We start from the raw sequence: 26,930 nt of genomic DNA, 5'->3' as shown, positions 1-26,930 counted from the left end.
AACTAGGGTGATAGTGGTGGTCTAATTCAAGATGTACTTTGGAGTTGGTAGAACTTACTAGAGTGGGCATGGGGATAAGGGAAAGTACTAAAATATAACTTACAGGTTTTTAGTTTGAGCAACTGAGTGAATGATGTAACATTTACTGAGATGGGGAAGACTGGGAGAGTAGGTGGGGTTTTTTTTTAGGGGAGAGGGAACAGAGCAAATGATGTTTGATCGTGTTAAGTCTGAGATGCCTATTAGGTATCCAAACGGAAATGTCCAGCAGGCACTTGAATATACGTGTGTATATGTGTTTAGAGGTGAGGGGAGAGGTCAGAACTTGAGCTAGAAATTCTACAGGCATTAGCACAAGGCGGAAGTGTAAAGCCATGGAGATGGGTGAGGTCGTCGAGGGAGAAAGTGATAATAGGGAAGAGAAGGCCAAGAGCTAAGGGCTAAAGCCTTGGCATACTCCAGCATTTATAGGTGAGACTGAGGCTTTGGATCCAGCGATGGAAATTGAGAAGCCATTAAAATAAGGTAAAAACAGGTGGAAATGGAAGCGAAAAGAACAAAGTGTTTCAAGAAGGAGGAGTAGTCTGTTTCAATTCTAAAAGTCGGCTAGGATCAGGATAACAAAATGACCATAGGATTTGGGACCACGGAAGTCACGGTTGGCTAGAATTAGTTCTAGTGGAGAGGTGACCATCAAAATCTAATGAGGGAGTCTCCTCTTTTGAGAAGTTTTTGGTTGGACGGGTAAGTGGAGGAAAGGGAGGGAGTGGATGCTGTGAAGATGAAAAATATCCATGTAACCTCGACGGCTAAGTGATATGTTTATTATTTATCATCGAACTCCTAGGGATTTCAAAGTAGCCTGTGTGAAGAATCACGAAAACTAATCCCCAGCTTGCTGGCTATTGAGACTCAAAGTATCGCCAGCCAATGAACAGACGGAAAAGAAAGAGGAGCAAAAAACGAAGGGGGGGTGGGAAAAAGGATTTATAGAGTAATATTGTCCTCCTAGGGCCACCGTAGGACGGTCTCACTACTGTTATGTTGTTTTAGGGGCGGAGCCGAGAGGAAATTTAAACCGAAGCCGCGGCGGAGAGCGTTTAGAAAATGATACTCTAGTTACCGAGCAACTGCCGGGGCTCAGGATCCTGAAGGGGCTCATGGAGTCCTCGGATGCAACACGGCGGCCTTGAAGAAGGAGTACAGAGGCCGAGAAAGAGCCGAGGATTTGGGGGAGCAGGGAAAGGGTACGGATGCCGGGAAGGGGAGAAGGGGTAAGATAGAAAGCGGAGAGGGGTCCAAGAATTGGAGAGAGGATAACGGGATCGGGAAGTGGACACAGAGATCGGGGAGTGGATAGATGCAGAGGCTCGGCAGGCTGGGGGGGCCAGGAGGAATCACAGGAGTCGAGTGGACAGAGATCTAAAGGGGATGGAGGTACTGAGGGGACAATTGCCTGGAAGGTGGCGCGGAAGTCGGAGATGCGGTGTGGGCAGGGATAGAGTTGAATCTTGCTGTTCTTGGTAGCCGCGTCGGGGATTATGCAGGATTTGGGAGGCGGGGGGAAGGGATGGTGGAAGGTCGTAGGCTAGTGAAGGTGGTTCAGCTGTTTTGTCCTTTTTCAGGCGACGATTGTCCTGAGCTGGGAAGTTCAATGGCTGAGAGTAGGCTCCGGGCTCCAGACCTTGGTAGGTAACAGGTCAAAACTACAGGTGCGAGGTCCAAGGTGCTACTCCTGCCCCAGAGCCTCTTGGGAGGAAAACGCCGAGAAATGTTAGCCCGGTTGGGGTTTTCTAATTATTAGTGGTTTTGTGTGTGAGTGTTCCAGGTGTTGATAGATGTCATGGATCATTTAGGAATTCACGGTAGAGGTCCGACAAGAGCTTTCAGTCTGGTATTAAGAACAAGATTGGCAGACAGATGGGGAGCCAGGGCTGAGTAACCGTATTAAATTTATATTCATGGTTATTTTATCATAAAATTATTAAGTTTATCATTAGACACCCTCCACCCAATTATATTAGTATTTCGGCACCTGGTCACTTCCCTCAATACTCTCCTCCCCTGTCTTTAGTGTCATCTAGTTTTAGTACTGAAATGTTACAGACACAGTATTTGGTTGTTGCCTTTTAGACAGTAATACAGTTTACTAAGTTATTTACTCTTCTTGCTCATGTCTTGTTTTCTTCTAGATTTATTTCTCTTATTGCTGGAGAACTTTCTCCAAGAGTCTTTTCAAAAGAGAGCTTTATGTAAAAAACTCTCTGAGGCTTTATGCCTGAGCATATCTTTATTTCTCATATCTTATATACTCTTGTATTAAAATTCTTGAGTCAAAGTTTTTTTCCCTTAACATGTTGAAAAATAACAGTAGATAACAGTAATTCCTCCATGTGAAAAGTAGATGCTGTTGAGAATTGATAGCAATCTGATTCTTGTTTCTTTGTAAGTTACCTGCTTTTCACTCTTTTTACTTTAGAAGAGTTTATATTATTTTCTTTATATTTGTTTCTAAAATTAACTGTAACATATCAAGGTGTGAATTTTACAGGATTTTAAAAAATTTTTATTATAGTTTTATGGTTATATAGGCTCACAGGGGTGTCCAACCTTTTGGTGTCTCTGGGCCACAGTGGAAGATGAAGAGTTGTCTTCATCTTTAAGAGTTGTCACACATTAAATACACAAACACTAACAAAAATTAATGAGCAAGAAGTTTTAAGTAAATTTACGGTTTTGTGTTGGGCTGCATTCATAGCCATCTTGGGCTGAGTGCTGCCCATGGGCTGCAGGTTGGACACCCCTGCAAAGGTCAAGCATGTGCGCGCGCGCACACACACACAGCAGGAGTAGGAGCTGCTCCTTTTTTCATCCTTACACACACACACACACACACAGCAGGAGTAGGAGCTGCTCCTTCTTTCATCCTTCCTGACTCCCACTCCCTAGGGTGCAACCATTTACCCTCTTTTATTTATCTATTTATTTAAAGATTTTATTTATTTATTTTTAGAGAGAGGGGAAGGGAGGGAGAAAGGGAGAGAAACATCAATGATGTGCCAGAGAAACACAGATTGGCTGCTACTCACATACCCCTAACCGGGGACCTGGCCCACAACCCAGGCATGTGTCCTGACCAGAAATTGAACCAGTGACCTTTTGGTTCACAGGTTGGCACTCAGTCCACTGAACCACACCAGCGAGGGCCATTTACCCTCCTTTAGCTATTTCTTCTAGTATTTACCTTCTTCTTTCTACAGAGCTTGTGCACTGCTTTTGTTATTTTCAATTTTAAAGTATATCTGTTGACTTTCTAATATAGAAGATAAAGCATTTTTTCTGATTCCCCCCACTCCTTTATACCACATACATATTTACTCCTCTCATCCTCCCAGTATATAATGTAGGAATTTTTGTTTAGTAATTTTGTATTTATATTATTATGATTATGGAAAGATTATGAAAGCTGAACCACATAGTAAACTATGAATATGCTTTGTTTTCTGTGTATGGATCGCTTATTTATATCCAGATACTTTATCAGAAGTCTAAACCCTGTCCCAATACTTTTCTTATTAATCGATTGATTGATTGATTGATTTTAAGGAGAGAGAGAGAAACATTGATTTGTTGTTACACTTATTTACGCATTCATTGTTTGATTCTTGTATGTGCCCTGACCAGGGATTGAACTGCAACCTTGGCGTATCAAGATGACACTTTAACCATGTGAGTGCCTTGTGAGGGTACTCAGTTTCTTCTTTGTCTGGAACACATACCTTCTGAGGTTTTAATACTCCAGCCTGGTCCAGCTACACACTAGGCCTGTACACTAATTTCATCCTAGGATCTCCCTTCATCATTCTGTGGAATTCCTTTTGCCTCTTAGAATATAGATTCTCTATATTTTAAATTCCTATTTTCCTCTCTCTGTTTACTCCCTGTTTTTAGTAGAGTACATCTTCCAGTATAGCTTCCTGGGAAAGGGTACATGAGAATTCAATTTTTTGAGACCTGGCAGATCTGATTTCTGTGCTACCTTACATTTGAATGATAATTCACCTAGGTAGAGTTCTAGGGTGGAAATTGTTTGTTCTTTAAAATCATTATGCATTTATTACATAAACGTTCCTTTCCTTCAGCAAAACCATGAATTAAGTTGTTATAATAAAGATTTGCACATCTTTTGTTTTCCTATTGACCTCAATGATCTAAGGGTACGCTGTACTAGCCATACGTGGCCACTGAACACTTGAAATGTGGCCTGTCCAATTAAGTTGTGCTGCAAGTGTAAAATACACACTGATTCTAAGACTTAATATGGAAGAAAACATAAAATATTTCATTAACATTTTTTATATTGATTATATTTTGAAATAATTTTTTAATGTATTGGTAAATAAGATATTAGAAGTAGTTTCATCTGTTTTTGTTTTTTTGGTTTTGTTTCTACTTTTTTAATTTGACTACTAGAAAATTTAAAATTACTGATGTGGCTCATATTTGTGACTCCTATTTTTATTAGCACTAATCTAAACAATTATAAAATCAAATATTTCAAAGTATATAAAATTTTAACATATTATTATTAAAATATAATTGAATTAAATATAAACTTCTTAATTGTGGAAATAGTTTTGCTCAGTTTTGAAGACATGTTCCATTTTTTTTCAGCTTCCAGTGTGCTGTGGCAAAGTCTGACATAAATACTTCTAGCCGCCTCCCGAACACTGCAGGGCTAGGCCCTACCCCATCTAGCATTATTGCTCTCCAGCAACATCATCATCATTATTATTATTATTATTTCCTATCTTTTTTTACTTCCAAATTAGTCATCATTGTTATTGTTTTATACAGTCAGTGATTATTTATATTTATACACATTTTTTACCAGTTTTTTTTAGCATTTCAGTCCTTCCTTTGGGTTAAGTTTCCTTTCCAATGTACACCTCTTTGAAGTCCTTTGGTAATAATTGATTGGTGATAAACTGTCTGGAGTATTATTTGCTTAAAAAAATGTCTTTATGCCCTGGCTGGTGTGGTTCAGTGGATAAAGTACATGCCTGTGAACCGAAAGGTCGCTGGTTCACTTCCTAGTCTGGGCACATGCCTGGGTTGCGGGCCAGGCCCCTGGTTGGGGACGTGCAAGGGGCAACCAATTGATCTATCTCTTGTACATTGATGTTTCTCTCTCTCTCTCCCTCATTTCCCCCTCTAAAAACAAAAAAGTAAATAAATAAAATCTTTAGTTTAAAAAAAGTCTTTATTTTACCCTCAGTCTTGAATAATTGCTTAGTCAGATATAAAATTCTAAGTTGACTTTTATTTTCTTGCATTTTAAAGAATTTAATAAAATTAAAGTATTTACTAATATAAACACTTCCGGTCTCTATCTGGTCATTCTGTTTCGAGCTCTCAAAGATCTGATCTTGCTATCTCTTCTGCTCATTCTTACCTGTTGTGCTTCTTTTCCTCCATATGTTTTATAGTGTTGGAGTGTGAACTAATATTTGATGATGCTTTACCTGAGGAAATTCTGGGAACTGTGGTCTGAGCCATTTATCTCTAGAGTTGTTTTGGTTTTAATTCTTTGAGGTATACCAAGTGTTGCTTGCTGGGATTACTTTTTACATTAGTTTCTGTTTGGGGTGGTCGTAGTGGATTCTTAGACCACATAAGTAGTGTGAATATGAATTCCAGACCCTCGGAAGGCCTGTGGTTCTGAGTTCTCAGTAAGACTTTCCTTCACGCAGAGCCCAGGCTGAGATAGACAACAATCCTGTTTATCTCTTCAGTCAGATGGATTATTTTCTCGTTTACCTTTTCTCTAGATTCATGCAGGAGTTCTCAATTCTTTTCTTTACCTACTGCTTCTGTTTTTGTGTTTCCAGTATCCTTCCTTGCCTTTCTGAAGATATTTATTATACTTTAAAATTCTTTTTTCTGTCCAGTCCCTTACTTATAACAGGTAAGTAACCTATACCAGAGAAAGCATCTTGCTTTCTTCAATTGCCTCGTATTTTCTTATAAGCCAATGTTCCTTTGAGACTATCACCTGCCCTGATTGATAATGTAGGTGCCCCTGCAAGGACCATACAAAAGTTGAGGGCCTAACTTACGCCCCTCTATTGAGATTAGGGACTGGGGGACTGGATAGAAGGGGAAAACCACCCCAGGCAGGAAGACTGGTCTCAAATTCCCCTCTGTGCCCCGGCCTGGCCAGTGCAAACCCCACAGGCTGTCAGTGAGGTTGCTTGACCTACAGGACTCCCCCCTTACCTCAGACTTCTCACTTCGTTCCTCTTTGTTCCTTCTAGGGGCTCACCTAGGAGTTTCCAGTTGTTTGGAAAAACGCCGGAAGAGCTCACTAGATGCGGGGAGGCGGCGGCCCTTTTCTGGAAAGTCCTTTTACTTGGATCTGCCTGCTGGGAGGAATCTGCAGCTTTTGACAGGGGCCATCCAGCAGCTGGGAGGGGTATGTAGCCTGCCTCTCCCGTGGTACCATGTGCCTTTGCAGGTTGTAGGGCAGGAGCTGGACAGGGGTTATATCTGTGTCCTGCAGGTGTTTTCAGTGGCATCGCTACGTTTTTCCAAAGCAATTTCAAGTGTAAACCATACTTTAACACAAAGTTAAATTTTTTTCTAATTAGAAGAATAATATCTGTTTATTCTAGAAATTTTAGAGAACATGGAACTGCTGCAAGTGACAGCCATCATTTTGATGTTTGGTTTTTTTTTTCCCCTGGACTCTTTTTCTCCTTTCTTTCATTTTGTTTTCTTTCACAGCTTTATTGAGATACAATTCACATAGCGTACTATTCACCCATTTAAAGTGAACAGTTCAGCGCTGGCTGGGTGGCTCAGTTGGTTAGAACGTCACCCTGATACGCCAAGGTTGCAGGTTTAATCCCTGGTCAGGGCACATACAAGAATCAACCAATGAATGCGTGGATGGGTGGAACAACAAATCCATGTTTCTCTCGCTCTCTCTAAAATAAATAAATAAAAATTGAAAATAAAATCAAGTGAACAGTGCAGTGTTTTTCAGTATATCCACAGAGATGTTCAAGTGTGATTACAGTCTTAGAATATTTTCATCGCCCTCAAAAAAAGAAACCCAGAGCCATGTTGATCACTCCCCTTTTTCTCTCCATACCCCCAGCCGTGGGTAACCATTTACCTGCTTGTCTCCATTCTGCCTTTATTTTTTTACTGCTTGTTTTCTGTGTAGCTATGATCATTAATACATTTTTTATCGTTACCCAAGGACATGCTTATTGACGTTAGAGAGAGTGGAAGGGAGGGAGAGAAACATCTGTCTGTTGCCTCTCGCAAGCACCTGACTGGGGACAGAACCTACAGCCTAGGCATGTGCTCTGACCGGGAATCCGGCCTGTGACCTTGCGGGTTATGGAATGTGCCACGCCAGCTAACTGAGCGGTACCGGCCAGGGCTATGAATACATTTTTGGTTACGAACTTTTTGCCCATAACCTTAAAGCATTAGCACCTTCCTGTCATTATTGTCACTCATTTGCATTATTTGTAATGAGAATATAATCTTTTGAGTGGATTATTAATTTACTTACCTTACTGTATGGACATTTAGGTTATTTATAAATTGGAGCTTTTATACATGACGCCACAGTGAAGAACTTTGGGTAAAAAGCATTTGCTGTGTTTGAGACCTTTAAAATATTTTTAAAGCAGTGTGTGTCATATGGAATTGTCAGTGAGGGCTGGCACAGGCAGCTCCGTGGCTAGAAGGTAGGATGGTAGCACTTAGCCCAGAGGAGGGTCCACGGGGGAAGCTACTTGCAGAGGCTTAGCACGCAGGGCCCTCTGCTGTCAAACTAACCGACCCTCTGGGCTGTAGAGAGTCGGCAGTGGGGACCGACTGAATGACACTCACACACCCAAACTGCCCCAAAATACATTTGTTAAGTCTTCTATCATTTAGCCTTTATTAAAAAAAACCACCACAGAATTTGGGCTTAAAACAAGTTATTTCTCACTGTTCTCTGGATTGCCCAGGCAGTTTCTCTGCTGGTGGTTTCTCTCGTAGCTGCACTTTGCTGGAGGGCCCGCTGGGCTGGAAGGACCGAGTTGACCTCACTCACACAGCTGGCAGCTGGTGCCGGCCGCCTCCGTGGCTTCTCCTACATTCTGTGAGAAACTTCCAATACACGTCGTCTGTATGTGTACTATCATGTGTATGCACAGTGAGCTAAACCAGCTGACATACACCGTGGTCTCAGGGCAGCTTTCCCAGAAGGTGAAGGGAGAAGCCACAAGGCCCCTTGGGGCCTCGGCTCCAGAACTCATACGCACTGTCTTCTCCATTCTCTTGGGCAACAGGAGTCCTATTCAAGGGGGTGGAAGGATAGGCCTCCACCTCCTAACAGAAGGAACAGCGAGGTCATACCACAAAGGAGCAGGCGTGCTGCGGTGGGAGGGATGTGCGGCTGTGGAACTGTCTACCGTATTCGTACAGGATAAGTACTGCCCCGCTCCCACGGGCTCTAGCATTTGTTTTTGCCATATTAAGAAGGTAGACAGAAGTACTCCTTTAAGCCATAACTTTAAAGGTTCCTTTTAAATTGTAAAATGTATATAACAAAACATGCCATTTTAGCCGTCCTTAAGCGTCCAGTTCATCGGCATTCATTACAGTCACACTGTGGTGTAACCAGCACCACGTTTTTGTTTCCAAAACTTTTATCACCTCAAATAGAAACTCTAACCATTAAGCGATAACTTCCCATTTCCTTTCCCTACGATCTCTTTCTGTCTCTATGAATTGGCCTATTCTAGATATTACACATCAGTGGAATCACTGATTTTTGTCCTTTTGTTGGCAGCTTGTTTCACTTGGCATGTTTTTAAGGTTCATCTACATTGTACATGTATTAACACTTCATTTCTTTTTGTGGCTGAATAATATTTCATTGTATAGATACACCACATTTTGCTTATCTGTTTTTCTGTTGGTGGACACTTGGGAGGTTTCCACACTTTGGCTGTTGTGAGTAACGCTGCAGTGAACATCGGTGTACAAGTGTCTGTTCAAGTCCCTGTTTTTAATTCTTTTGGGTGCGTATACTTAAGGGCCAGGTTGCTCATTCAGTCACACATTAGAGACATCATGCATCCTTATTCTCAGTGATATGCTCAAGCCGGCTAGTACTAGCTCTCACGAGCCAATTATTAGCATCTCTTTCTAAGTCCATGTTCAGTGACATCATGTTGGGAGCTTGAAATCAGCCATAATGGGAGTATTTACACCAGAGAAGTCAGCACGTGCTACAAAGTAGGGGTTCCCCCCCCCCAGAGACCATCATTAAACATTTGCTTGCTCACCACTGCTTCTTTCCATCTTCTCTTCTTCCCACAAACATGAATGAAGTGTCATTGTGCTTCAGGCACTGTGTTGGTCTCCTAGGATACAAAGATGCGTCAAACCCTCAGTGCTCACGAGGGACTTCAGGTGAGTGAGCAGATACCTCCGCGCTGAGTAGTAGGCAAAGCCCTTTTGGTTTCATATTTTAGGCTCCTTTTAATAGTGTAGCCAAGGATACAGGTGCAGGGTCTGGATGTCTCCGTGTATCTTCACAGAAAAAGCACGGCTTAACCAAGCTAACCTTTAATCCTTTCTGGTCCCTTCAGTGTGCTCTTACTCCGCGCAAACTCAGACTGGTCAAATAACTCAAAGCCTGTGGCCTTCTGCTGGGTCAGGCACAGTGGCTCTGGAGACAAAAACCTGCATTTTTATATATAAACCCTATTATGTTTCAGGATGATATCCGCGTGGGGGCCCAGTGCAGAACTGCATCTAGTCTATTTAAAGACATTGATTTAATGTCTTTAAACCTTCTGGCAGCCAGTGTTTCCTTCTCCAGCCTCTTGGTATTGATGATTCTACATCTTCCTTTTGGTGTTCAGCCACCTCTGTGATCTGGTTTCAGGTAATTGAGGGTTTTCTGAGCAAAGAAGTAAGTTACATCGTGTCCAGCCGCAGGGAAGCGAAGGCAGGAGGCTGTGGGGCAGGCCACCGAGGCCACTCCAGCCCCAGAGAGGTCAGAGCGGAAGCCCCGCCCACAGCCAGCCCAGGGGCCGTTGACAGCAGGCCTTCACCCAACCCTGCGGACGTGGTAAGAACCTCGTGGAAGAGCAAAGGTGTCTTCTCTACACGAAGGAAGTAAAAGCCTCAGGGGGCCCTTGGAGGCAGCCTCTGGTTTTTGTTTCTTCTGGTTTAATTTCTTGTTGGAATTCAGGGGCTGAAGCTATTTTATCGTAGCCCCGGTTTAAACATCCCCCAGCGTGCTTTCCCCATGCTATGTCTTTTATGATGTATTGTCCCTTCACATGGGACTGCAGGGTCAGAGGCTCAGAAACAGTAGGAATGTCCTCTATAAACAAGGGAGGGCTCATAGACACTGGCCTAGGCGTGTCTGCTGGCAAATGCAAGAGACCCTTGAAGGGAGGTCTTAGAACACCTGTAACCCTTTGATCTCTGGTGAATTCAGAGTGTCCTTGTCTGCCAGGGTCCAGGTCGCAGCTACCTGCTGGCGCCCTGAACTTGGGTGTGACTTTACCTTTACCCCTGAAAGTTTCTGTGGACTCGCATGTCAGCCACTCCTCAGCTGTCATTGCTCCCAGCTTCCCAAGACATCGTGGCCCACCCCGGTGTAAAGGGCTGTTTGGGCACCGGCGGCCTACGCAGCGCTCCTCATTGGTCTTCTCCTCCTGCCAGGTGCCTATGAGCAGGGGGAAGGAGCTGCTGCAGAAAGCCATCACAAAGCAGGTGAGCTGCTCATAGACACAAGTGCCCCTCCAACAACGCTGGTTGGAACTGTGCAGGTCCACTTATATGTGGACTCCCCGCCCCCCCCAATAAATGTACTGTTTTTGATTCATGGTTGGGAACCCGTGGATGGGGAGAGACGACTGTATTCATTGATCTGTGACGTCTTCCACAGGGGATTTGAGTGTTCATGGATTTTGGTACCCACAGGAGGTCGTGGAGAAGTTCCCTCGTGGATACGGAGGGGCAGCCTAGTTTTTGGAGAGCCAGAAGTTGTCTGGATTTTGACCTCTGCAGGGGTCAGCACCCCTAATACCCATGTCGTTCAGAGTCAGCTGTACTAACACAAAACACAGCCTATGAGATACATTGTTATTTCCTCCTTACAAATGAGGAAGTGGGCTTCCAAAGTTAAGTCATTTGTCCAGAGTCACCCAGGTGTCAGTGGTAGGGCCGGGATTTGACTCCTTGAGTTCCCGTACTCAGAGCCCACCAAGGGAATCTTGGAGGCGCGCCTTGGGGTATGTCCGCTCTGCCCACAGCCGGACCCTGTAAATCTTTCACACGTAGCTGTTTATCCGGAACCAGTCAAGCTAAGTGGCAGGAGGAGGAATTGAGGTCATCTTGTGAGAGGAGTCGTTAAAGTGACATCAAGATGGGTGCATTGGCTGCGATGACGGGGGGGGGGGGCGGTGATGTCAGACTCGGGCGGCAGGGTGGGAAAAGGCTGCGGCAGCATAGCTTCCTGCCAGGTGATGGTGACCGTCGCTGGTATTTACTGCTGTGTGCTGAGAGCCTTCCTCACAGAGGCCCTCCCAGCAACACATGCAGCCCTCTTAGAAGCACGTGTTCCTTCCTGGTCGCAAGGCGGCCAGGGCAGAGCGTGTAGGGAGACCTGCAGTCCGCGCCCCCCAGATGCGGCTGGCCCGTGTGGAGGACAGGGTGTCCCCGAAGGGTGGGGTAGACTCTCCCCACAGCACCCCTCCGTGTGGATGGCCCAGAGCTTCCAGAAGCCAGGATGACCTGTCCCCTGGGTGTTGAGGCCTTGCGGCGTCTCATGCACCTGCCTGATGCCGCTTCTTTCCAGGGGAGCAGCAGTGGAGGAGGCAGCAGGAGCAGCAGCAGCCTCCTGACCAACGCCCGCTCCTGGGGAGTGAGGATTCTGCACGTGGACGGTACCGTTTCTGCCCAGGGCCCCAGCAGAGGGAAGAGCTGGTGACTGGCAGGGAACGTTCCCTTTTAGAGGGATCCCAGTTGGGCGAGCTGGCTGGAAGCCGGGCGCGCTCAGTTACCGTGTTGGTCCACGAAGGTGGGGGCCAGCAGTCGCAATAGCAGCGTGCGTGAATGAACTGGAAGGTGCTATCCTGCTTAACTTGCCCAACAGCACTTCTCAGACTAATGTAATGATCTTGTTTTAGAAATAAGGAAATAACCCTAATATCCATGACCACTTACTGGGTATTTACTCTGTTCTAGGAATTACCTTATTTAATTCTCACTGCAGTCCTCTGCCTATTGTACAAATGAGGGAATTAAGCCTTAGAGGGATTAAGTAAATTACCCTGCCTCACCAGGAGTGTGGAGTGGGACCCGCATTCCAAACTGGTTTGGCCCAACCAAACTTCACGTTATTTTTTACAAGGCTGCCTCACGCTATTGCCGCCTTTGTGCAGGTTGTGACAGCTCGCACTGGAATAGCTCTCCTGAATAGGCTGGCCATGAATGGCCCTCCTACGTAGCTCCGCCTCGAGCTGGGTTTCTCTGATCCTTGAAGGGAGCTGGTCCAGATCCAGCCTGAGATCTGCCAGCGGGATAGAGAACTGTGTATGGGAGGGTCCTGACCTGGGAATTGGGGGTTCCATTGTCACTGCAAAATTAGCTGTTTCTGACTTGATCCAGTTTCCTGCCTTCCTGTGTGTTAGAGAAGCCCCGGCACTTATAGCCCCTGCTGGGTCTTCCCCGCGAAGGACACGTCTGAGTGACTCAGAGGCTCGGCCTCCCCCGCAGAAGCAGCTCTTCAGAAGTACCTTAGGGCCCTTTGTGAGCCAGAAGCCACTTTGTGTGCAAGAGTCATATTCAGTGCGACAAAAGCGCACGAAGCCTGCTTAGGTCCTTTTCCAGGGGTAGAGGACCCAGCCATTTATTTTATTATCAGCAGGTGCAGAGGTGACACGTAGCCAGAAGGTGGCAGGCAAGGTTGGTGTGAGCCAATGCGCCTGCCTGGTGAGACTCTTGGTCCCGCAGCCCCGGGGAGAGGCTTTGCTGGGGAAATGGGGAGCGGAGGCCTTTAGCCACAGCCCTCTGGTTTCTCCACAGAAATGATGATGCACGTGCAGCAGCTCTCTTTAGATGCTCTGCGTCTGAAGAAACGGGGGCCGAAGAAGCCAGAGGTAGGTCATCCTGCCGAGCTGACAGGCAATGGACGGTTTGCAAACTGTGAAGTCTGTGGCAACTTTGGGAAATATGTGTCCCACCCACGCTGTCTGTTGCTGGCCGCCCTGGAAGAAGTAAGCGGAGTGCAGCCCCTCAGCCAGCCTGTGCCTGGTGCGCGTGGCCTGCCCTCGCCTCCCGGTGCCACCCGCTAATCCCCGCGGTACGCTGAGGCAGTCGCTGCCCCCCGTGCCTAGATAAAATGTAAATGCCCGTGGCCCGCTGGCCCCGCTGCCTTTCTGGGGACACCTCTTGGCCTGGAAATGAGCCTACAGAGCGAATGGGTGGAGGCTGGGGTGGGGGATGTGATTTGAAACAGTTGCCACGTTCCACATTCTGGTTGAGCTTTTCCTCCCTTCGCTGGAGTTAGAACCTGTGTATCGCATCAACACGGCCTAAGCTGATTGAAAGCCACAGGGCTTCCGCCCAGCCAGAATCTGAGGCAGGAGGAAGCCCCGCAGGTCCACCCAGGAGCAGGACCGACAGCGGTAGCAAAGGCCCTGACGGAGCGCTTGGCGCTGGCACCCCTTGCCCTGCACCCTCTGGTCTAGGGGCCTTTGGGGTCTGCTGCGCTACTAAATAGGTTTGCATTGTCACAATTAGAAAGGTGTGCAGTCAGAGCCCATCTCCTCCAACCTCTGTCCCCAGCCACCAAGCTCCCTCCCTGAGATACGCAGTGTGAACAGTTCGTCAGGTAGCCTTCCAGGAGTCCACGCACTTACAGCAGATAGATCGAAATTTCCCCCTTTTATGCAAATATGCAGTATCATTACTTGATTTTGTTCACACAATCTGTTTCTTGGATACTTGGCAGTCTTTTGGAGTGGGTTCTGGGTGCAGCCCACTGACGTGCACGGGGAAGTAGGAGGCATCTTTGATGGTCTGTGCCCTGGAGGAGGATCCTGCAGTGATGGATTCGCTGGCTGCCTTATCTTGCCCCATCCCCCACCTCTACTGATTTCTTAATTCTTTCCATTTAGTTTTTAATATTAGCTTTGTTTGACCTTGGCCTACATGGTGGTATTGACCAACAGTCAGGGCACATAAGATAGGGCCCAGGAAAGGAAAATGCACCATCTTCACTCTTGTCCTGTAACCTGACCCGAAATGGCCGCCTGCCTGGACGGCCCTGTCTTTACAAGCTGCCATTTAGTGAGCACCTGCTCTGTGTCAGGTCTGTTACCTGCCCCCACCCATTCGTGCCACGTCCGAGCAGGTGGTGAGCGCTCCTCACAGCACAGGTGGCGCGGCGCGGCTCTCGCTGTCGCTCGGCCTGCATTCCCTCCGCAGAGTCGGCTGGAGACTTGCACGCAATGCTCCCCTCTCGCTGTGCCCCTGGGGAGGCGGAGGGAGCCTTTGTGCTCAGGTCAGCTCTAGCTCAGGGCCCAGCCGGAGCAAAGTGGGGCAGGCTCACAGCGACTCAGCTCACCGGCCCGCGTCCTCGACCCCCCCGGCTCCCTCCCACCCTTAACCTATTTTCCCTTTCCGTTTAGGGAACGTGTCCAGCAGAGTCAAGAACACGGAGAGGTCAGTGTGGCGCCTGTGCCTCATCTAATTGCCATCCCTCCTTTCCTAAATGCTTCCCTGCGACTCCCTCTGTGGCAGCATCTGCTCGCTTTTCTGCGGCAGGAAGCGAGGCCAGGTCGTGTCACCCCATCATGTGTCCCGGGCCTGGGCTTCAGAGAGGAGAGGGGCAACCCCGAGCAAGTCTGGAGCTGCCGGGCCGGGGCCTCTCCTTAGAGCCAAGACCCCATGTGGTCCCACCGGCTCCCGCGTCCTCTGGCTGTTCCTGGCCATCAACTGAAGTTCCGCATCCTTTTCCCTCTGATTCAGGAGCAGTTTGGAGTGGGCAGTTTAACAGCTGCCCACCACTTTCAGAAATGCCAAACTCCCCAAAATTGACAAACAGGCAGCTTGACAGGCCCGGCTCGGGCTCCTCTTGGACAGCAGGAGAGCCTCTCCCCTAGATCCTTCTCCCAGAGCTGCTCTTTAGGTGGCATTTACTCGTGCGCAAGCGGGAGCTAAGAAGAGTCACTTGGCACCTCTCATGTTCGAAATTCAAGGAAATCTATGGGGGAATTGATTTTAATAACTGTCTCAGTTAATTAGACAAGGGTTCGCCCCCAAAAAAGTAATTAATGGGAGCTGCTGCCGTGCAAGGAGAAAGTCTGCTTTTTTCGCTTGGGTGCTGGCGGCTTCCTCGAACAGGTCTAGAAGCTGTGAGATGCCAGCTTCTTTGCAGATTTGGTGGCTGTTAGTTCTGCCCAGGCTTGCGGCCCTTTTGACAGCACTTCTGGTCACCGTGGGAAGGTAGAAATGGTTCTTAATGCCATAGAGATTTTGTACCCTGTGCAAATAACCATCTCCAGGGGATGAATCTCTTGATTAATTGACTCCCAGTTTGTCCTCCCAGAACCCCTTTGCCCTATTTTGGCGGGGGTGGGGGCGGGGAACCAGATTTTACCTTTGATGTGTTTTTTTTTACCATCCTTCTGCCAAGATCTCTAAACACTTGTTAGCTCTCTTCCTCTCTGCTCCCCAACCCCCGCCCCCAAACACACAAAAACCCACGGTCCTCCCTCAGGAGCGTTCTGCCTGGGAGTGTTCCCAGGCCCCTCAGGATTCTGAGACAGGAGGAGTAAAGGTCTGGCAAGGAGCCTTTAGCAGGAGCCAGCCTCCCACTCAGCTAGGGTTCTGATGGTCAGTCGATAGCGTCTGGAACCCGCATGCAGGAGGGTCCTCTGTCCTGCTGAGCAGGGGCACGCCTAGGACCCTGGGCACCTTGCAGCCTCTGCCCCCGAAGGTGGAACTCTTTCTCCCAGCTTGGAGGCCGGACGAGGCAGGAGCGGGGGCCTCACCTCTGCCGAGTGCACACCTGGGCACGGCGAGTGGTCCAGCTCTGAGGGCTCTTTGGCTTTGCAGGGCCTCGCCTCCCTGAGCACATCCTGTGTGTGCGGCGCGGGCCCCGTGCTGGAGCAGACAGGTAGCTAATGTGTGCATGCTTCCTTTCCAGTGGCCAGGCTGAAGGCGCCGTTCCTCAAAATTGAAGACGAGAGCCGGTGAGTGGGGCCTCCTCCCTCTCCCCTCTCCTCCACCAGGCCCACACGGAGGTGAGGTCCCAGCTGACAAGGGGTCGTGGAGCCCCTCAGCCCTGTAGCTGTGCCTTCGCAGCTACACTTTCTCCCCCTGTCATGGAGGAGTCCTGTGTAGTCCAGGGGGAGGAACCCCTGAGGGCGCCTTACACAGCTGGCACTCCCCTTGGTCACGAGTCAGAGGTTAATGATCCTGTGTGTGAGCTGCCTCCTTTTAATGCTCCGCTTTTATGAGCTCGTGGTGTCCATACAGGCTCCTTATCGCCCCATGCGTACTCCTAGTTGTATGCTGACACTTCGGTGTGCTACCGAACCGCCGCCGGACCCAGGCCAGGGCGAGCGCAGGGGTCTCGGCTGAGTGAGAGTGCTGGGGCGGTGCTGGGACTCCCTGCGCCCGAGGAAGTCCTTCTGTTTTGCTGGGCAGAGCCCGCTTCTGGTCCATGTCATCTCATTAAAGCCCTTGGCAGGAGAGTCCACCCTCTTCCTAGTGGGGCAGCAGGGCAGAGGAATGGGGGACCTGCATGTGGCCGCTTTACTAATGAATCTTAGCCGGGGCCAGAACCCAGATGTTGCAGCTGTTCTGCCTGGCGGCCCCTCCACTCAGCCTGTCCCCTCCAGGGGCACCTTTTTACCTGGAGCAGGGAGGCCAGGTCAATGATAACCTGATGAGCTCTTAGCCACCTGGGCTATCCCTGACTCTTCGGTAGGTACTAGATCAAGTCCATGTGAATCTATACTTATCCCAAAATAAAAGGTTTTTGAAAAGGGAAATGGTCCATGTGTCTCCAGCAGAGAGTCCTGGGGCCAGAATTTTCTGGGTCCCTCACCCTCACGCAGGGCAGCGGAAGACCCAGCCGGAGGAGCCTGGCGCATCTGCCCATCCTCCAGATGGGCCCGCGTTCCCTTCCCAGTCCCTGTACGCAGTGCAGAGTTGGCTTTAACGGCCCAAACCTGAGGGTCAGGAACACAGGGCTGGTGACGAGGTTGTGTCTTCCCCAGTCCTGGTGGGATGGCGTGCATGTCCATGGACCCCAGCCCCTGCAACCAGTTACATACAAGTCGGCAGGATCCAGACAGTGGCGGAGAGACACTGCCCTGGATCTCTCCCTGCACGTGGCAGCCACAGCCAATGCCACTCACTGGAGGGGGGTTCAGGTACTTGCGTGCCCCTCGCATCACAGGCAGCAGAAGAGGTTCGAGTGGAGCCGAGGTTTCTTATGACCCTTTTATGTGCCATTCAGAGTTAGGTGCGCTTCAAAGCCTGATGGCCTTACCGGCCTCAACCCTGCGGCCTCCTAAGCAGAAACAAAGCCACACTGAAGAGAAAGGAATGGGGTGCCAGGGCTGTGGGGGGCAGCCCTTCCGTGTGCATGTCCAAGGGATTTGTTAAGTCATTCCTGAGGCCACGGGGCTCTCATTGAGCCGCCCAGGAACCCACGGCCTGCGCGCTCCCTGGAGTACAGGCCGTGGCACCAGGCACGGGGTGCCCGCAGTCACAGCACGGGGCGTGCTGAGTGTCTGCACATCGTCAGACCTGGCTCCGAGCTTCAGTGCGAGCGACTGGGGCAGACCACCAAGTCCACTCAGCACGGGTCTGCCTGCAGAAGCTCCGCTGTGCCTCTCCTGCTCAGAATGCTCTCCTTCAGAGGGTGCAAAGGACCAGCCCAGAGCAAAAGTGCTGCTTTTAATGCGGCAGGAACGCCACTGCTCTGGTTTAAACATTCTTCCATTTAGATGCTGCAAGCCTAGAGTCCTCAGAGGTAGTTTTAGAGTCAAGAAACAAAATGGAAACGTGGGAAGAGCTAGATCAGGAGTCGGGAGACATTGGCTTCTGGTCTGGTCTTGGCCACGTACTAGCCTTGAGCCCTTGGGTGATTTCCAGATCTTTTGGGCTTGCTTTCCTTGTTTGGCTCAGCTCAGAGGTGGCTACAGGACTCAGATGAAGCAGTGGGTATAAGCAGGCTTGAAGAGTAGACACAGAGAATGTAGGTATTCATTTAACCTAGAAAGGCTGATGGGAGTTTAGTTTCAGAAGCTAGAAGATGTGCAGGTGAGTCTACTCTGTCAAGATTGGAGCTGCAGCGGGTTGGGCCAGCCCCCCTTCCTCATCCGTTACCTTCCCCACGAGAGTCAAAGTGGAAGTTTTCTGTGTTTCAGGAAGTTTCGTCCTTTCCACCATCAGTTTAAATCCTTTCCAGAAATTTCTTTTCTGGGACCCAAAGACGCAAGTCCCTTTGAGGCCCCGACGAGCCCGGGCAGCTCGCACCGTACCAGGTGGGTCTTCCTGGTTCCTGAATAAACGAGGGCTGGGTGCAGGCCAGAGTCCTTTCCCTCGGGGGCCTGCTGGTCAGATCTGGGAACGGCCATGTGTTATCTCCTTATGTGAAGTCTATTCTGGGAACTCAGCCCAGAGAAGAGACAAGAGGAGTGTTCATCCGTTTTTTTGGTGTTCTCCGTTCCTACCGAAGAATTGGACTTGTTTCCAGAGAACAGTAATCTTGTTTCTGAAACTCAAATCTATAAACCACTTTTATCAGAGTCCCTTGGAGTCCCGCTAAAAATGCAGGTTCCTGGCCCTGGCCGGGTGCCTTGGTTGGAGCGTCATCCTGTGCACCAAAGGTTGTGGGTTCAGTCCCCTGTCAGAGCATACAGAGGTGGCAACCGATTGAAGTTCCTCTCAAATTGATGTTTCTCTCTTTCTCTCTTCTTTATTCTGTCTCTACAACCGGTAACATCCTCAGGTTTTTTAAAAATGCAGGTTCCTGGACCCCATGTCACACCTACAGTCACAGTCTCTGATGATGGAGCCTGCAAGCTGCATCCTCCCCAGCTTCCGGGGTGACGTGGTGCGCATCAGAATATGAGGCCTTTGGGCTAAACATAAGGAATAACTAAGGGGCAGGGGGCCTTAGCTATTTGGGTGTTGTGTGGCCTAAAGTGGCTTGTGGGCTTATTCGTGTTCCTACTCCACAGATGTGTGAAATGTGAACCTTCACTAACTGAAGTGCAGAAGAGCGTGGCTCTGTTGATGGACTAGATGCCTTCTCAGACCCTTTCCAACTTCTGGGCCACATAGTTAGTTCATAGACCAGGAGGACAGAACAGACTCAGCCTGAGAGATTCCAGGGCCAAGGAGGCCACAGGTCCACTGGCAAACAAAGGTGGCAGGATCGGAGAGTAGTGCAAATGGGAGGGAAAACAGAAGAGAACGTGGCAATAGGGGGAGGGGAGGGAGGGGAGAACCAGCTGAGTTGAGGTCCAAGAGCCCTTCACACCTTTCCCTGAAGGTGCAGGGGACACCACAGGGGGCCAGCCAGGGGCCACAGGCTCAGGGCTGGTAGGTGGCGCTAGACCTGGGATGATAAGGGGAAGGCGGTGAAGCGATGGAGCTTTGGTGTCTGCACGTGAGAATAGGATGTTGGCCAGGGTTCCGTGTATGTGCACGTGTATAAAATCAGTGGGAGGAAATGTTTAATTTTTTAAATGTAAAAAGTACTATTTTGGCTCAAAATTCAAGCATTACAAAGGGTTTAAAGTGAAAAGTCCCCCACACCCGTCCTCTAAGCTCCAGATCATGGGTCTCTCCAGAGATGGTTTGTGTACACAGAGATGCATCATGTCCTTTGTTCCCTCTGCCTGCACAGAGAACAGCCTAAGATCTGCCCGGCTGGATCCTGCTTTTGCCACTTACTGTATCTTAGGTTAATTTTCATTAGTACCTAAAAGCATCTTCATTCCTTTGTATGGCTGCGTGGCGTTCCATTGTATGGATTCACTGTATTTACCCAGTCTCTCATTGATGGATGCTGATTATTTTCACTCTTTTGCTATTATAAAAAAGGCTGCAGTGAATAGTCTTGTTCAAGTGTGTTTGCGGAATAAATTCCTCAAAGTGGAAATACTGGGTCAAAGGGTGCCTGCATTCCTAATTTTGCAGCCAGATGTGTTTCAGGGAGGCACTGCCAGTAAACACTGACCCGCCCTGGAGAGCGCGGTTCCCCGCCCCCTTGGCTACTGCCGGGAGCTGTCGGACTTGCTGACTTGGGCCAACCTGCTAGGTTAAAAACCGTATCTCTGTAATTAGAACTTTCACTTTTCCTCATTACGAATGAGGTTCAGTCTGTATTGTTTGATCATTTGAATTTCTTTGTGTGCACCTTCTGCACATCACTTGCTCGTTTCTCTGTTCGGTTATCGATCGCTTTCTTACAGGTTTGGAAGGAGCCCTCCATGTAGTAGGGAAATGAGCCCTTTTCTGTGTTTTTAGTTATAAATACTATCCCCTCGTTTGTGATTTCTCTTTCAACTATGCTTGTTTTCTGCCGTGCATACATTTTTAAAAACTGCATGTAGTTTTCCTGTTTGGGGGGTGGGGGTTGTGTCATACTTTGAAAGTCCTCAAAGGGGAATATTTTGGATTTGTGGCGTTTGCGTGGACAGCCCAGTAGCAGTCCCCACAGGCTGTTTGAAGTCCAGGACTGAAATTCAGATGAGAGGTCGGGTTTGAGAAAGATTTGGAAGTCCCAGCTGTGCAAGGGACAAGCAAGCAAGAGAGAAGGGACAGACTGAACCAGGGGGAGGGGACATTTCAGGTGCAGGAGCTCAAGGGCAGCACAGCCCCCTCACTGCTGTTGGGGCCTTTCCCTTTCATCCTGCACGTCAGATGGTCAGGGGCTTGGGTGTGAGCACAGGGCTGGAATTGTCCTTCAAAGGATTCTTGCTGCCACCCGCTGTCCCCCGCGCTCACCTGTGGTTTGAGCTGTGTGGGCGGGGGAAGGACAGAGCTAGGACAGGGTGCCCATGGGGAGGTCTCATCTTCCTCGCTGCTTCCCCTGCCACCCGTGGGCCGGCGGTGCCGAGTGCAGGCGGGCCTGCCCAGCCCTGTGGCCGTGTCGGTCCCTGCCCTCCCTGGCCTGAGCGCAAGGCCCTGGAGCAGCCGTCCCGCTTGGAGGACCCGGGACGGGTCCACTCTCCAGCAGTGACCACTCTCTCCCACCCCATCCCCTGCTCAGAGAGCCCAGGGACCAGGAGGCAAGCCCACAATCGGCCACCCGCACCGTGCCCAGGAGGAGGAGAGGGTACTGCGAGTGCTGCCAGGAGGCCTTTGAGGAGCTCCGTGGGGTGAGCACTTCCCCGCCGACCAGCCTGAGAAAGCCTTTCCCACCCGGTCCCTCTCTGGTGTGGCTGGAAGGTCCGCTGGCACCCTGCCCTGGCCTTGTCTAATGTCCTGTGCCTGCTCCCGCCCCCACGCAGCACCTCCAGAGTGCCCAGCACCAGGGCTTTGCCCTCGAAGCCCACCCGTATGCAGAAGTTGATCGGATCATCACCCAGCTCAGCCACAGCTTTGTGGACACCCCCTCCCAGGCCAGCCTCCCCAGGTGAGCGCCGCATGCGACCCTGCCGAGGGTGGCAGGCACAGCCACGCTGTCCCTCTTCACTGCTGCCCCCTCTAGGTGGGGAGGAGCCCTCAGATTGGTGACAGCATGAACCAGGCTGAGGCATTTTTCTTTCCTCACCTCTCTTTCGCATCACCTTCTATTTTGTTTGTTTTAGAGATGGAGGGGGGTGGCAAAGACCTCCGCTTGTGGCTTTAGCCAATTGGAACTGGACCCAGACCAGAGCGCAGCCCCCTTCCTAACACCTGGGCGTGGCCACAGCCGTGGAGCCGTGGGGGGCTGAGAACGGGCAGCAGGTGTACTCCTGGTCCCTTGTCTGGTCACATGCTGCCTGTCTGGCCTTCTAGAAGTATGGAGGGGGAATTCCTGGGTCCCTCCCAGGTGGGGAGGGAGAGAGCCAGGTCTTTGTGCCTCTCTGAAAGTTACCCCCAGAGAGAAGGATTGTGGGGCATCACTGGAATTCCAGGGCTGTGAGCTTCCATCAAGGTGCCGCTGCTTCACCTTTCAGCCCCGGTCTCCACCTCAGGCCTCACTTCTGAGCCCAGCTTAGACTGCCAGGCTCTGCTGCTCCCTGCAGCCACCAAAGGGCACCGCCTCCTCTGTGAAGTTATTAAATGGAACAGCCTCTAACCTGTTCCTCTGGCCAGCCCTGACCACAGGCCGCAGAGCCGAGAGAGGCGCAGACGGCGCTGGCCGCTGCCGCAGGGTCCGACCCGAAGAGCAGGCGTTTCCTGGGGCCCGAGCGGGCAGGTCTCCTCAGCACCCTGCATCCCACAAGGGTAGCGTCGTGCGTGCCCCGCCCCCACCTTGCCCTCAGCCCAGCCCAGCAGGCTCCCGGCTTACTGCCTGCCTTGGAGTTGAGCCCTGTGGCCCAAAGGGTATTTCTGTCCCCACAGGCAGCCAGACTCCCCAGCTTTGGATTGCGACCTTCTGTGTCTTGAGACGCTGTCTCCCAGCCAGCCCGCCTGTGACGGGGCAGCATGTGCCATGGTGAGGGAGGAAGACAACCCCCAGGCCCCCGGCAGCCCGGATCAGGATGGCGTGGTGGGCGGCATGGAGGCACCAGCTGAATGTGTCGGGGCTGGTGAGGTGCCCGGGCCAGCAGCAAGCTGCCAAGACCTGCGGGGGTTGGCCGATGTCACTGTGGACCCCCCAGGGGCACTGGTGTCCGGGAGCCCTACTTGCCAGTGCCTTCCGACCAGCTGTGGCTTTGCGGACCTCTCCTCTGGCCCGGACCCAGCGCTTGTTGGCCACAAGCGGAAGGTGCAGTTCCCCAGTGGCAATGCTGAGAAGAAACCAGGGGTCTCCTGGCCACAGGCCTCATCCTTTGTCCTGAGAACCCTCAGCCCCTGTGGCACCTGGACAACCGATGGCAGACAGCTCTCCTCCCTTCCGCTTCCAGGCCATGAGTCTGGGCCTCTCACCTCCCTCCTGCCCCGGTGCCCCCAACAGACCAGCCTCTCCCTCCAAGACCCCTTGCCCTGGCAGCTCCCAGACAGGCCGGCAGAGTCCTGGGCCACACTGCCCCCGGGGCCTAGGGGAGGCCACCCACCGGGTTCTGAGGGTCCCGAGTATGCAGCCCCCAGCCCTGTCTCTCAGCAGACTGGCTGGACTCCCAGCTGCTCTGCGGCCCCGGGCCAGCTGGCAGCCCAGCTGCACTCAGCTGCGGGCACGTAACCCCCAGGGGTGCCCGCGGAGAGCCAGGCTACCTCTCTCCCCGGCCCTCTGCCCCGCTGGTGGGGGCGCTGGCCTCTCGTGGTCCCCTCCCTCCCTGTCGCCCAGCACCAGCAGCAAGTGGCCCCTGTGGGTCCGCCAGGGCACGTGGCTCTTCGTGGGCCAGGCAGCTTCTGACCCAAGGGCTGGGCGCGCAGATACCAGTCGCGCCTCTGCCGAGCACTGTGCACCCAGCCAGGGCAGAACAGGTACACGGAGCAGGAGCGCGCCCCAGGGCCCCTCCAACAGGGCCAGACGGAGCCTGGGGCCTGGCCTTTGAAGGCCAAGTGGACAACTGTGGTCATGGCCAAGTTCTGGGTGGGCGGAGCCAGTCCTCCTGCCCGCCCAGCCTTCAGGTAGGACCAAGGGAGTGTGGGCTTAGGCACTGCCCTTTCCTACCCCTGTCTCCAGCCATGCTCCTGACTGGCCAGCCATGGCCAGCTGCCTGCTTGCCAGGAGGCAGAGGCAAGCTTGGCAGAGGAGAGGATTACAGAGAAGCTGGAGCAGCAGGAGCCCTGGCCTGGCTTCCCGTCCCTCCGCAGGCACTTGCCTCTTTGCAGAGCCCAGGGTTGGTTAGTGTTCCCCACCCCCACCCCAGCCTCCTTTCCCACAGGCATGTGGCTCGCTTCTGCTTTCTAAAATGCCTGTTGTGTCCCTTCCCCCAGCCCCCCACGCTGTGCACACAGATCCTGAGGAACATATGAAGCAGAGGAGGGGCTCGGTGGCAGCACCTGCAGAGCTGCCTCCCCCTGCACTCGGTGGGGGCCCAGCACTGACCTCTCCCCTGCGCCCAAGATGTGGCCAGGCCCCCTCTGGGGACAGACCCCTCTGCTCTTCCTGGCCTGGGCCGGGGCTGCCCACCTGGGGCTCTGCTCTAGGGTCACTCGCTCCCCAGCCAACTTCTCCATCACCCTCTTTGCTCCCTCGCTCCCTCCCTGAGGACCTCCCCCCATTTCTCTCAGCCAAGCCATTAATCTGGAGACAGAGATGGGTTTGCTATCGATTCTTTGGCCACTTTTTTTTTTTTATTACATTTTGTACTGTGGTTCTCACCCTTGCCTGCCTCTGTGTGTTTGTCTCTTTAAATGTTGAAGCTACCAGAAGCCTGGTGCTATTCTGTTCTCCTTTCGGAGGAGGAAAGGGGGGCCCAGCGGCGGGTGAGGACCTGAGCTGTGAGTTTGGAAATAGAGCAACTGTGCACAGCCCTCACAGGGGCCGTGTGTGGCCTTTTTATGCTATTCCCGTTAAGTTTCACAATTAATCTTGGTCGAGGGGCTGTAAATAAATTTGTTAATAACAAATAGCAAAGAGACAGGGCTGGGAAACAGCCGTCAGGCCTTCCGCTGCCCTCCAGCAACGTGAGGCAGCACTGAGGGCCCAGCGACAACAGGACAGGAGCCTCCTGCAAGCGAGAGAGCCTGTGCGAGCGCCGTACCCCCGCAGAGGCCTGGCCCCTGGGGGCTGCACCCGTCCACTCCCCGGGCCCTGCTGGAGAGGACGTGCTCACACCCACTGCCAAGGAAACCCCGTTGCTCTTACTAGGACCCTACTGAGGGCCTGTCCCCTTCCCCGGGGCCCAGACAGTGGCTTTCTTCTGGTCTCTGGTGGGACACATGGGGATGCCTCATCCCCCAGTGCCTTTCCCATGACCCTGCCACTCCCCCTGAGAAGTGTCCCCCACCTCTTTCTCAGACCTTGTCTCGTACCCTCACGTGCTGCCGCCTCTGTCCAATGCACCAGGTCCTGACGCCCTTGGTACCATCTGCCCAGGACCTCTCATACAACTGTGGCCTTCCCATCCCACCTCACCGATCTTGACCTTGGACATCACATCTCAGCCAGGTCAAGCCCCACGGCTCCATTTCACACCAGCCATGTCTTCCTAGCCTCTAGAATACACATTTAGAGGGGACCCAGGACAGATGGGTGCTACTTGACATACTGGGCCCCTCAGTGGCTCTTTGACACGGGGACTGTCCTTTCACTCCCTCTTGGCCAATGGTCTTCACTCAGACTCAGCAGGCTCTGCCTTGTCCTGCTCTCGTGCCTCTTCGACACCTGCCCCAAAGGAAGCAGCGTCCTTCCCCGCAGCGTCAGGCTGTCCCTGGCTCTCCAGCCCACCCCAGCCAGCCCTGCCAACCTCCTCGGATTCGCCACCTCTCCTCCTCTCTGCCAGACGGCTCCAGCCCGGAGGACACTTGCATCGATCCAGTAGCTTGAGGAACGCTCCCTCCTGTTCTCGGGCTACTTCCTTGGTCTGTAGCCACGGCCGCCTTGTCTGCACCACCTCCTCCGCCACACCTCCCTTGTGGAAACTCCGCTGGGATTGTCCATCCCAAGGCCGCTAGATAACCTGCCAATTACCAAAGTCAGGTTCCTCTTCTCCTTTCCCACCTTGAAACCTGGCTCCCGCTCCCAGTGGCCCCGGATACGCCGGGTTCCCCTTCTCCCTTCTCTTTACCGAGCGCACTCATGCAGCTCAGGCCTGAGACGGGTGCCCTGAGTCACTCCCAGAGCCCTCTGGCCTCACTGCTTCCCCAGACAGGGGTCTGGACCCTTTGTCCTCACCTATGGACACTGGCTCTTCCACTTCTCAAAGTCATGACTGGAATTGATAGCTCCCCGCATAACGTCTTTGGAATCCTGATCTCCACCCCAGCTCCCGCTGTGGCTTAGGCCGAGTCCCTTTGTTACCCTGACCCTCAGCTTCCTTATCTAAGTAAGGAGCTTGGATGAGATGATTTCAAGGGTTCTTCCAACAATAAAATACCACGACCTCCAACAAGTCCCTCAAACCTTTCCTGTCCCGCTGCCACCACAGGCCGACTGCGTAGGACCTCCTGCCCTGAGGCCGGCTCCTGCGTCCCAGTCACGCCTTTCCCAGCATCTCTAATGCCTGCCCCGTCAGCCACCCCAGCCCTCCAATTCAAGCTCCCTGCTGACTGTCCTGCCCTTACACCACCCCCCAGTTCCCTGGTAGCCCTGCCCACGACCCCCCCCCACCCCCCCGACCCAGACCCCAGCCAGCCAGGCCGATCCGCTTGTCTCTGGCCTCCGTGAGCCTTGCCATCGGTCCCTGGTCTGGCCTGCCACTTGGCAAGTACAAGAAAGCCCCGTCTTCAGGTTTATATTCCCTATTCTCCGTGAACCCTGTGGGATAAACCTTCAGGCCAGAGAGGCCTGAGTTCAAATCTGAATCCTGCCATTTTGTGACCTTTGGCAAACTCCTGAAACTCAGTTTTCTTCATCTGGAAAATGGAGGCGATAGTAGTTGTCACCTCACTAGGAAGTCACAAGAATTAAATCAGATGTTTGAGGCACTGGGCACAGGGCTTGTTACATTGTAGACCACCAATAAGCTAACTTACACCGCTACTGCCACCCCCCAACCCCTGCACGCACATACCCGTGGGGCCTCCCTCCCTGACAGGCCAACGGAGCTCGTTTTCCCGACTCCCACCTCGGCGGCTCTCTGACTTGCATGCCCATCTCCAGT

General features: G+C 51.5%; 1 protein-coding gene across 1 annotated transcript in view; it reads left to right on the top strand.

The window, feature by feature from the left end:
* DBF4B (DBF4B-CDC7 kinase regulatory subunit) overlaps positions 1 to 25,649 on the top strand; it is a 31,418-nt gene extending 5,769 nt beyond the window's left edge. The window contains exons 2-17 of the mRNA XM_054593104.1: positions 1,120 to 1,247; positions 1,626 to 1,688; positions 6,330 to 6,475; positions 9,965 to 10,150; positions 10,753 to 10,803; positions 11,891 to 11,978; positions 13,120 to 13,193; positions 14,727 to 14,760; positions 16,247 to 16,292; positions 18,483 to 18,599; positions 21,338 to 21,446; positions 21,579 to 21,703; positions 22,618 to 23,394; positions 23,593 to 23,790; positions 25,190 to 25,276; positions 25,448 to 25,649. Of these exons, the coding sequence (XP_054449079.1) occupies positions 1,120 to 1,247; positions 1,626 to 1,688; positions 6,330 to 6,475; positions 9,965 to 10,150; positions 10,753 to 10,803; positions 11,891 to 11,978; positions 13,120 to 13,193; positions 14,727 to 14,760; positions 16,247 to 16,292; positions 18,483 to 18,599; positions 21,338 to 21,446; positions 21,579 to 21,703; positions 22,618 to 23,394; positions 23,593 to 23,790; positions 25,190 to 25,276; positions 25,448 to 25,649 (2,431 nt within the window). The remainder of the gene's footprint in view (positions 1 to 1,119; positions 1,248 to 1,625; positions 1,689 to 6,329; positions 6,476 to 9,964; positions 10,151 to 10,752; positions 10,804 to 11,890; positions 11,979 to 13,119; positions 13,194 to 14,726; positions 14,761 to 16,246; positions 16,293 to 18,482; positions 18,600 to 21,337; positions 21,447 to 21,578; positions 21,704 to 22,617; positions 23,395 to 23,592; positions 23,791 to 25,189; positions 25,277 to 25,447) is intronic.
* The last annotated feature ends 1,281 nt before the right edge of the window (positions 25,650 to 26,930 follow it).

This window comes from Pteronotus mesoamericanus, unplaced genomic scaffold, assembly GCF_021234165.1.
Source record: "Pteronotus mesoamericanus isolate MK-2021 breed Mesoamerican mustached bat unplaced genomic scaffold, CSHL_Meso_final scaffold_408, whole genome shotgun sequence".
Lineage (NCBI taxonomy): Eukaryota > Metazoa > Chordata > Mammalia > Chiroptera > Mormoopidae > Pteronotus > Pteronotus mesoamericanus.
This window is presented reverse-complemented; position numbering and strand designations above follow the sequence as displayed.